The 10,013-nt window shown below is 47.1% G+C and overlaps 4 protein-coding genes across 6 annotated transcripts in view; 2 read left to right on the forward strand and 2 right to left on the reverse strand.

Moving 5' to 3' along the window:
• LOC109539321 (activated Cdc42 kinase Ack) overlaps positions 1–10,013 on the reverse strand; it is a gene marked incomplete in the record, with an annotated part of 24,245 nt that overhangs the window by 1,680 nt on the left and 12,552 nt on the right.
• LOC125503079 (activated Cdc42 kinase Ack-like) lies at positions 790–1,701 on the forward strand. Its single transcript, XM_048662855.1, has 2 exons — positions 790–1,079; positions 1,336–1,701. Exons 1-2 carry the CDS (start codon positions 931–933, stop codon positions 1,427–1,429), a joined length of 243 nt encoding a protein of 80 aa, XP_048518812.1. The 5' UTR covers positions 790–930; the 3' UTR covers positions 1,430–1,701.
• Positions 2,417–6,808, reverse strand: LOC125502290 (X-box-binding protein 1-like). 3 transcript variants are annotated; one of them, XM_048662851.1, is made up of 5 exons: positions 6,322–6,808; positions 3,476–3,662; positions 3,126–3,418; positions 2,992–3,042; positions 2,417–2,911 (listed from the first exon to the last, which is right to left on the reverse strand). In XM_048662851.1, the coding sequence occupies exons 1-5, from the start codon at positions 6,468–6,470 to the stop codon at positions 2,788–2,790; spliced, it is 804 nt and encodes a 267-aa protein (XP_048518808.1). In that variant the 5' UTR covers positions 6,471–6,808; the 3' UTR covers positions 2,417–2,787. The 3 variants fall into 3 exon arrangements, with proteins under 3 accessions (XP_048518808.1, XP_048518810.1, XP_048518809.1); XM_048662852.1 differs by having other exon boundaries at positions 2,855–2,939; positions 6,322–6,803; XM_048662853.1 differs by lacking the exon at positions 2,992–3,042 and having other exon boundaries at positions 2,417–2,863; positions 6,322–6,745.
• Positions 7,249–10,013, forward strand: part of LOC125503076 — a 28,249-nt gene continuing 25,484 nt past the window's right edge. Inside the window, exons 1-3 of the mRNA XM_048662845.1 lie at positions 7,249–7,457; positions 7,511–7,614; positions 9,725–9,950. Coding sequence (XP_048518802.1) covers positions 7,275–7,457; positions 7,511–7,614; positions 9,725–9,950 — 513 coding nt within the window. The 5' untranslated portion in view covers positions 7,249–7,274. The remainder of the gene's footprint in view (positions 7,458–7,510; positions 7,615–9,724; positions 9,951–10,013) is intronic.

Raw genomic sequence — 10,013 nt, forward strand, 5'->3', positions numbered from 1 at the left:
TATAAGAATCTCGAAATTTTTCACATTTAGGCAACACTGCAACTCGCTTGCTTGACGTCACGCTGGACGAATTTTAGCGGCAAATTCGCTTTCTGGGACCATTTCCTCATATATCGATGGTGGGTAATTCTCAAAAAAAATTCGAAATCGTAACAAAAAAAGACTTTTTTTAAACACCTATCAAGGTACTCGTTTTATGATGAAATTGACTGCAAAATTCAAATTTGTGATCAAAATTGCCAATGGTAGATACAGGAATTGCCATTTTTTCGAAAACCCTTGATGGAATTGCGAATAGAGATTTTTGGGTTTCCAACTTTTTTTTCAAAAAAAAAACGATCTTCATTGCAATAATAATAACATGCTAATCATTTTATGCTGAAATTGACTCAAAAAGGCAAAAATGTCATCAGAATAGCAATTAAGTTGACGGTTTTCCTGAAACTTGAAGATTTTGGCTCGAAAATGCAATAAAATGTTTTTTAAATTATTTTTTAATAAATTTGGTTTTTTGAGACAATTTTAGCTGAAAATGAGTACCAAGTCGATGGGTGATTTAACAAAAAAAAAATTGGAACCCAAAAATAGTTTTTTTTTTTAATTCGCCCATCGAAATAGTTGCAAAGGCTTGTTTGGAACAGGGAAAAAACCTAACAAAAAGGCCTTAATTTCGTAGAAATCCCCCCCCCCTAGTAGCACATGCGCAACAATAAGACAAAGAGAAAACCCATGATGTAAAAAAAGGCCGAGTCTGATTGCTGTGCCAGTTCTGAGACTCGATGCGAGACTCCTGGCCGGCAAACTGCGAATACCCCGAAGCATTTCTGATCCCTCCGTCACCCATTCTGAAGCCGGCAACCGTTTCTGAGCCCGTTTTCTAACCGCACTTTTTTTCCCTGTTCTCAGCTGAGCGCGGACGCTGAACGGCTGATGACTCCCGAGTATCGCAACAGTAAAATCGGCCAAGTGAGGGAGTGCTGCCCCGATTGCAGCGCCGACGAATGTATGACGGCCCTCCAACAAACCGGCTGGGACGTCGCTTTGGCCCTCAAAAGCCTCAAAATCGCAGCCCTATTAAAGTAAGTCCCGTTTTGCCGCGGAAAAACGGATGTTTGCGCAACGTTTCGCCTGCCCAACTAGCTGGCATCTTCAGCGGTAGCCAAAGGTTGCGCGATAGCTGATCAGCAAAGGCTTGCATTTTCAGTGTTTACTTATTTTTAATTGAAAATTCTCGATTTTTCCGAAATCAGTGATCAGAATCAGATAATTGCAAAACATCCGTCTTATTTGCCAGCCACTGATGACGAATCGTTGTGAAAAACTCGATTTTTTTAGGTTAGGATTGGCCGATCGTACGGGCTGCGAGATGGCGCTGCAGCGCAGCAACTGGAACCTCGAATTGGCGGCGTCGGCCATTTTGGACACGTGACAGCCCTGCAGGGCATGCGCTGCTTGAACTGTGATATGGCTTGAGGAGTTTCAGTCTGTATTATGTTTTTTTTCGTTCGTTTTAATCGTTTACTCACGTTGAATTTACAATGTTAGGTTAGGAAATGTTCTAGTTGGTGGCGCCCTCTGGGCCCGCGTGTTCTTTTGGCTCTCTAATTTATTACGTTCTGGTATTCGAAAAATGAGTATTTGCGGCGAAACTTGCCCAGTGATTTTAGTCTAGATTTTTTCAAATATACTATTTGACCACCAGTTGTTGATGTCAATTTTCTGCAAACGTTGGCAACGCAGCATGGGAGGACTGTCAATTTTCCGTCGGGAATTGACGTGTGAAAGTCACCCATCACGTCATTTGGCCAGTAGATATTCACGTTCTTATCACGACATTTCGACGCCCCAATCAGAATTTCTGGGTTTATCGGAAAAAGCCGCATCTAAGGTTTACAACTTCGCATTGACAAACTGGCAAAAGGGTTTCTGTACAACACAAAACAAGGAAAGTTCCGTTCGTGAAGCTGGCAGGTGAATTTCGGCCAGAAGAGTATCGAAAAATGGCACTTACCTCACCCTCTGCCGGCTGCTTTTGCCTCCTCAACAATCCATGGAAGCGCCCCGACCTCCTCCAGTCCGGCCCTGTTGGACCGGCGCATGCCAACCACTGACAGGAAACGTCTGAAAAACCACCCACTGTAAAATCGCCGTATTTCCCCGGAAAAAACCGTTTCGACCGGGAAAACACCCCCCAACAGCAGCCGGAGGGTTGATTGACCGGAAACGCCGCAATTGCCAGCCGGAAAACTCGGAAAAATGCGAATTTTCCGAAATTCAAACGGAGCCGACACGCACCCTGTCACTCACCACAGAGCGCAACGATGCCAAACCTCCCACTCAAAAGGGGACAAAAGGGGTTGGAGCCGGTGAGGGAGGGGCGGCAACGCGGCCGACGGCCGCGCCCAAATTGGACGTGTGCTTCAAAATCAATTATATTGCGCCCCTTAAAACTAGAAACTTAACCAATAGGACAACTAAAATTAGAAACTTAACCCGTCGGGGAAAATTTCAAAAAAATCTAAAACAAGGTGGGGAACAGGCCCGAGACGCTCTGGTCCCAACTGTCCAGCTCGCAGCTGCTCAAGGGGGACCCCAAGGACTCGTAGCCCATATCCGACTTGGGCGAGACATTTCCAGCGACCTCAGCACGCGGGAGGAGCGGCTGATGGGCGCAAGCGGGCGGTTTGGGGCGCAGCGCCTTCAGCCTCCTGGGGGGCTGCGCCTCCTTCGCGGGCCGACTCTTTGCGTAGTTGTGGTGCAGCAGCAGATACTGCGAAATGTCCGGATCTACGGCTGCGCCGCCACTGGGTTCCAGCTGCTTTGCTGGCGCCCCCACCATTTTGTCTGGAACAGCTTCCTGGTCCTGCAAAACGCCCACGGATAATCAGCTGCTGATTGGTTCAGCCGGGAGCTGGGAAAATGGGTGCGGTTTCAAGCAGCTGCAGGGTGGGATTCAGCGGTTTAGTGCGCTAGTAAGAACTGATTAGTTACCTCTGGATAAAAGGCGCATTACTAATTAACTCAACACACTGGCCAACAGATCTAAAAGAGTAAATTTGATGATGAACCGCCAGCGGGTTTGGAGAAACGTCGGGGGGATCAGAACAGGACAGGAATGTGCTTACTTGATCGGTTGTCTTCTGAGCAGCGTTCTCCAGATCTCGGGCAATGTCCTCGAGTAGGGTCTGAGTGAAGTGCTCGAGCGCGTTGAGGTCGACCGTGTCCGACTCCAGCTGGTCAAGCAGCTCTGGAAGAGAAGGCAAATCAGGACTGTCCTCAACAGGTGGCGCTTCCGCGCGTCTGCTAGAGCCGCTGCTGAGTAGGCGCTCGTTCCTTTCGGCCGAAGGAGGGACTCGGTTGATCCACTCTCGGGCGCGCACACGACAGTCCGGCTCTGGCATTGGCAGGGGGGCGTTTCCTGCGGGAAATGTCAACAATGAGGCTCGGCGATTGGTTGGGAAATGGGGCTGCGCACCTGTAGGCGACGATGCAGTTCGCTGTTCTCGGCCAGCAGGCGCTCATTGGTCGCCCGCAAGCGGTCGCATTCACCAATCAGCGTCTCGTTCTTGTTGAACAGCTGCTGGATGGCGGTTTCCATCTGTTCCACTTTGGCTTTTTTGCGATCGCGCGACGTTTGCGCCGCCACTCGGTTCTTTAGTTTTCTGCAAAAAAAAACAAGTATTTAAAAGATTGCAATTTTTTTTTGATTGAATTGTGGGGATTTTGATTGACTTGGGAGAATTGAAACTGGGGATCGAGTGAAACTTTCGGAAAACCAAAAAAGAAGTTTCTACCACAACATGGAACCACCATCCAAACTTTGGTTAATGCAGTTTCAAAATGGCGAATTTTTCAAAAACCTCATTCCTTAAGTTGCACCCTCAAGTTTGCAGGCCCGTTTTCGAAAATTCCTCTTGACCCCGCTTGAACTCCAATTCGAGTAAAACTTTAGGGAAACCAAAAAAGAAGTTTCTACCACAACATGGAACCACCATCCAAACTGTAGCTAATGCAGTTTCAAAATGGCGAATTTTTCAAAAACCTCATTCCTTAAGTTGCACCCTCAAGTTTGCAGACCCGTTTTCAAAAATTCCCCCAGATCCCATTTGAACTCCAATTCGAGTGAAACTTTCGGAAAACCAAAAAAGAAGTCTCCACCACAACATGGAATAACTATCCAGACTGTAGTTAATGCAGTTTCAAAATGGCGAATTTTTMAAAATCCTCACTACTGAAGTTGCACCCTCAAGYTTGCAGATTCTTTTGCGAAAATTCCTCGTGACTTCATTTGACCTCCAGTTCGAGTGAAACTTTCGGGAAACCAAAAAAAGAAGTTTCAACCACAACATGCAACTATCATCCAAACTGTGCTTAATGCAGTTTCAAAATGGCGAATTAATCAAAATCCTCACTCCTTAAGTTGCACCCTCAAGTTTGCAGGCCCGTTTTYGAAAATTCCTCTTKACCCCGCTTGAACTCCAATTCGAKTAAAACTTTAGGGAAACCAAAAAAGAAGTTTCCACGACAACATGGAATCACCATCCAAACTGTGGTTAATGCAGTTTCAAAATGGCGAATTAATCAAAATCCYCACTCCTTAAGTTGCACCCTCAAGTTTGCAGACTCRTTTTTGAAAATTYCTCTTGACCCCGCTTGAACTCCAATTCGAGTGAAACTTTAGGGAAACCAAAATAGAAGTTTCCACCACAACATGAACTCACCATCCAAACTGTAGTTAATGCAATTTCAAAATGGCGAATTTATTAAAATCCTCACTCCTTAAGTTGTACCTTCAAGTTTGCAGACTCGTTTTTGAAAATTCCTCTTAACCCCGCTTGAACTCCAATTCGAGTGAAACTTTAGGGAAACCAAAAAAGAAGTTTCAACCACAACATGAACTCACCATCCAAACTGTAGTTAATGCAATTTCAAAATGGCGAATTTTTCAAAAACCTCATTCCTTAAGTTGCACCCTTAAGTTTGCAGACCCGTTTTCGAAAATTCCTCTTGACCGCGCTTGAACTACAATTCGTGTGAAACTTTCGGAAAACCAAAAAAGAAGTCTCCACCACAACATGGAATCAYCATCCAAACTGTAGTTAATGCAGTTTCAAAATGGCAAACTTTTCAAAATCCTCATTCCTTAAGTTGCACCCTCAAGTTTGCAGACTCGTTATTGAAAATTCCTCTTGACCCCGCTTGAACTCCCATTCGAGTGAAACTTTCGGAAACCCAAAAAAGAAGTTTCAACCACAATATGCAACCACCATCCAAACTGTGGTTAATGCAGTTTCAATGGCGGATTTTTGAAAACCCACACTCGAAAAATTCAACTCCTACGCTTTCACGCTCAACTTTAAAAATTCCTCCTGGTCCCATTTGGACTCCAAATTGAGCAAAACTTTCAGGAAACTGAAAACTCAATTTCCCCGCAAGGATGGAAGAACATTCCAAACTGTGCTGGACCTGGTTTCAATATGGCGGAATTTTTAAGGCACACTCCGGAAAATTTCAAAATAGATGGAATACCTTTCCGGGCTCCAGTTTCAAAATGGCGAATTTTCAAAGTTTCACCTTCCCCTTCTTGCAGACTGAACTTAAAAAATTCCCCCAGACCCCATTTGAACTCCAATGCGGGTGAAACTTTCGGAGCCTGGAAAACGAAGTTTCCTGGACCCAGTGAGGTGATAAAACCGGCCAAAGAACGCAAAACTGCAAAAAAATCGCGACATCAACCGGGCGTACAGAGTTGCCAACAGGCAGGCAATTTCCTCGTCCTCCGTCCTTTGGCTTGCACTTAAACGCCTTTTTCAACTCTTCCGGTCACTTCCTCAAGACTAATTTCCCCAGACGCTTCAATCGGCCGGATTTTGCCAGGCAAAACGGCTTTTCTCAGTGGGCCCTTGCCACGTCTTCTCCTCTGCTCCTACGGCTGCTTTCTCTACATAMTTTTGCTTTTTGGGCTGATTTCCCCAGMAGCCTAGGCATCWCAGKGCTTAAAAAAACGCCTTTTKGGTTCCCCCAGACAGTTTGTTCCCTATGTTGACGGGCTTTTAGCTTGTGTYGTGCGCCATCCGGACCGCTGAACGAAAGGGCGAATGCGCCAACGTTCCCCCACAATTCCCGATGATTCCAGGCAAACCAGAAAAGATGGTTTAGGTGTTTCAAGGGCCCCCCAGCTCCCCCTGCAGCCTGCCTGATGGCAACAATCTGGAAGCTGTTGGGCCGTCGAACTTAGGCTGCTTCTGCGAAAGGCTCCGGGGGGAAATCGTCAGTTCGACTAAGAAAATGGGGGCAAAACACCATCCAGCTGCTACTTACTTCCTCTGGATCTTCTCCTCCCAGGAGAGATGGTCCAGACGGCGCTTCTTCGCCCGCTGCATCTGCCCATCGGCAGTCTGATCCAGAAGGTAGTTGCTGTCGCTCAGAATGCTCAGAATGGCCGGCACTGGTAGCACTGTGGACGTCATCGCGCACTATTCCACAACAAACAAGCAAATCGCTTCTGATCTCAACGAACAATGGCTTTGTTATGCGTATCCAGGGGCGATTTGGCTGACGCAATCCAGCCGAGTGGCGTGGTCGATTGCGATTGGTCCGCCCAAGTGCCGGGAGATTTGAGTAGGCGCAAGCGAAATTTGAGTTTCCCCATCGATTTGAGGCTGATTGAGGACAGCGGCACGCGTCCTGGACACTTGGCAACGGTTGGGGTCCAATTGAGGACAATTGCACTGGCAGGAGGCCGATGGGAGGGCAGAAAATGGCCTTGGGGCGAATGGATTGGCCGCGGCGTTGCCAGCACCTCCCTCACTGGGGCTTGCTCCGAGAGTTCTCCTCAACTTTTCGGGAGATTTTGCTCGATTTTCCCCAACTGGGGCCCTTGGTGACTTCACGCACGCTCCACCAGGCCCTAACAGTGCCCAGAGGGCCGCAAGAGGGCAGCGCGGGCAAAAGGGGGGGCAACCCGCGCTTTGCTTCGCTGAATGCAGTGTGGCCGGCCAGTGACGTCACCCGCGAGGCGTAGAGGTCTCTTGCTGAACCTAAATGAAATAACGCATTTAACCAGGCCGCTGCTGCATTTACCCGCAAGCCCCCATGCAGTCGATCAGAACATTCAACTTAATCAAATTGGGCCGTAATTAACCAAGTTGACCAGTTAATTAGTTAAAATTACATAAAAATATTAATTAAAAAAAAATAATGAACTGGAGCCCGTCCAGGCGGGGGCAATCGGCGGCAACCAGGCAAACAACTGCAAATAGTACACAAACAATATGGCGTCGATCACGTCGGAAAACGACGATTCCGACGACAATTTATCGGTTTCCTCGTCGTTGTCGGGGTCGAGCGGCTCGGGGGGCGCCAGCGCGCCCTCCATAAGGGCCCCCTCGCCAGTGGCGAGCGGTTGGGGCCCCCGGGGGCGGCGCAATCTCGTCCAAAACCTCCGCGATCGACAGGTAAGCAGCGGCGATCTAACCTCAACAGTGGCTGAATTTTCACGGAATTTTAGCTGTTCGGCCGCTTTGCCCGCAGCCCCAGGGCTCCCCTTGAGAGGACGCTTTGCAGGCCGCGCGAGTATTCTCTGTTGTTGTTGGTTGGCCAGGCCAGTGCACTGTAAGTATTGTGGGAGGCGGTTTTGGGGCCTGTTTGGTTGGGCGTGATTTAGGGCCCGAAGGGGCCGAGCCCCTTAATTGCTAGTCACAGTTTTCTCCAACAGGGCCTTGCCGCAAAGGCCGTTTTCCTTCTCCTTGCGCCCCCTTTCAGTAGCCCGGAACCTGCTAATTTGGCGGCTTCCTTCGACCGCTAAACGATTTTGAAGTAACTTTTTAGGGGTTTAAGTAGAAGTAGGCCCCGCCAGGAAAGGTCAGAGTTTCGAAACCTCCGCCGCCATCCTCAGGCCTTTAGGCCGGCGGCTGAGTCTCAATGAAGACGGTTCCACGAGGAGTTTTGCTCAGTTGGGGAGTGAGTGAGTTACGGGCATTTTTCAGTTTCAGTTTCAGTTTTCGGTGGCTTTAGTGGGCCAATTTGGGCGCCGCAAAATTGGTGTTAGTGGGCACGTTTCGACAATGAGCCATCCTCAAATTTGCCACGAGAAAACTTTTTTTAAGCCAGTTTTGTTGAGCTTTATTGGTACCTTTGGACAGATAAAGCTGTTGGTGGCGATTTTTCCCAAACGCCGGCAACAATGTTTGTCGCAAAAATGCCACAAATGCTGGTCGAATTCGGGAAATGCACAGAAAAGTTGCCATTCGCTTTTTTCTAAATTGAACAATACAAGAACCACTGAGGAAAAACAAAAAAGAAGTTTCTACCACAACATGGAACCACCATCCAAACTGTAGTTAATGCAGTTTCAAAATGGCGAATTTTTCAAAATCCTCACTCCTTAAGTTGCACCTTCAAGTTTGCAGACTCGTTTTCGAAAATTCCTCTTGACCCCGCTTGAACTCCAACTCGAGTGAAACTTTAGGGAAACCAAAAAAGAAGTTTCAACCACAACATGCAACCACCATCCAAACTGTGGTTAATGCAGTTTCAAAATGGCGAATTTTTCAAAATCCTCACTCCTTAAGTTGCACCTTCAAGTTTGTAAATTCGTTTTTGAAAATTCCTCTTGACCTCGCTTGAACTCCTATTCGAGTGAAACTTTACGGAAACCAAAAAAGAAGCTTCCACCACAACATGGAACCACCATCCAAATTCTGGTTAATGCAGTTTCAAAATGGCGAATTTTGTGGAGTTTTATTTGTACCTTTGCACAGATAAAGCTCTTGGTGGCGATTTTTGCCAAACGCCGGCAACAGTGTTTGTCGCAAAAATGCCACAAATGCTGGACAAATTCCGGAAATGTACAGAAAAGTTGCCATTCACTTTTTTCCATATTGAACAATACAAGAACCACTGACGACTTTGTGGATTTGAGCCTAAAGTCTTGGGGGAAAAACACGGAAATTTGGCACATTTGCACCGATGCATTTGGGGCAAATTATTCATTCGGCAGTCCAGACGAAGCCACTAATTGCCCGACAAGTTTCGGACAGCGGCCAGCTTCAGGCATAAACCCGGCCGCCTTCACACCTACATTCAAACACTGTTATTTCCCAAACAGATGCAGATACGAACTAACGGCTCGAAGTCGACTTTATAGACTCGGCAATTTGCTCTTAAACGCCTGTTGAGTTTCCGGAAAATACTGAAAATTGGCCGAGTTACGGGCAAAAAACTGAAAACGGTCGTGCTGATATTCCCTCAAGGGTCTGCACTGATCGTGAATGGACTATACCGATGTGGAGCGTGCAAATAATGCAGGTTGAAGTGTGAATGACAGCTGGCCATAGTCTGTTCGGTTTTAGCTGCAAGACTACACAAGAATCAAATGCATTTGTGCCAATGAAAAAATCCGCAAATCTGGAGGATTTTCATCTTAGTTTAGAAAATTTGCCCATTTTTCCAGAAAAATTCAAAAAATTTTCCGCAATTGTTTTTTAAGTTTCGCGTTCGAATTAAGCGTCTAAGAGCGCGCCAAGTGTGTTTCGAACTTTGCGCTGACACCCGAAAAAAACATCGAAAATTGCACGTTTTTCCTTTTAACGCCACTGAATGGAGAGCGACAAGATCCTGAAGGGGGACCGGAAAAATCCGAAACCTGCCCCACATAGGCCCGAACACTCTACAGGGTGTCTCAATTAAAATGAAACGAAATAAAATGTTTTCTTTTGGACAGCGACCACACACTGATGGGCTTCACGCAATGCGGCCAGTACATGCTCAGCTACACGACACGAAGTTGCAACGTCGCATCCAGCCATCCGATCTACTCGCTCAGCTACGAGTACGAGCTCTACGTGTGGCTGTTCAGTCCGGGCGTGCCGCTGCGCCACGTTTCGAAACATCGCATCTTCGGGCACTTCAAGTCGTACTGCCCATTGGAACGCATCCTTTTCATGCAGTTCCCCAACGACGCCACCAAGATCGTCTGTTATGGAAACGAGTGAGTATTTTTTTTTTTTTTG

This window comes from Dendroctonus ponderosae, unplaced genomic scaffold (assembly GCF_020466585.1).
Source record: "Dendroctonus ponderosae isolate FM_Combo_2020 unplaced genomic scaffold, Dpon_F_20191213v2 Dpon_F_20191213_12, whole genome shotgun sequence".
NCBI lineage: Eukaryota > Metazoa > Arthropoda > Insecta > Coleoptera > Curculionidae > Dendroctonus > Dendroctonus ponderosae.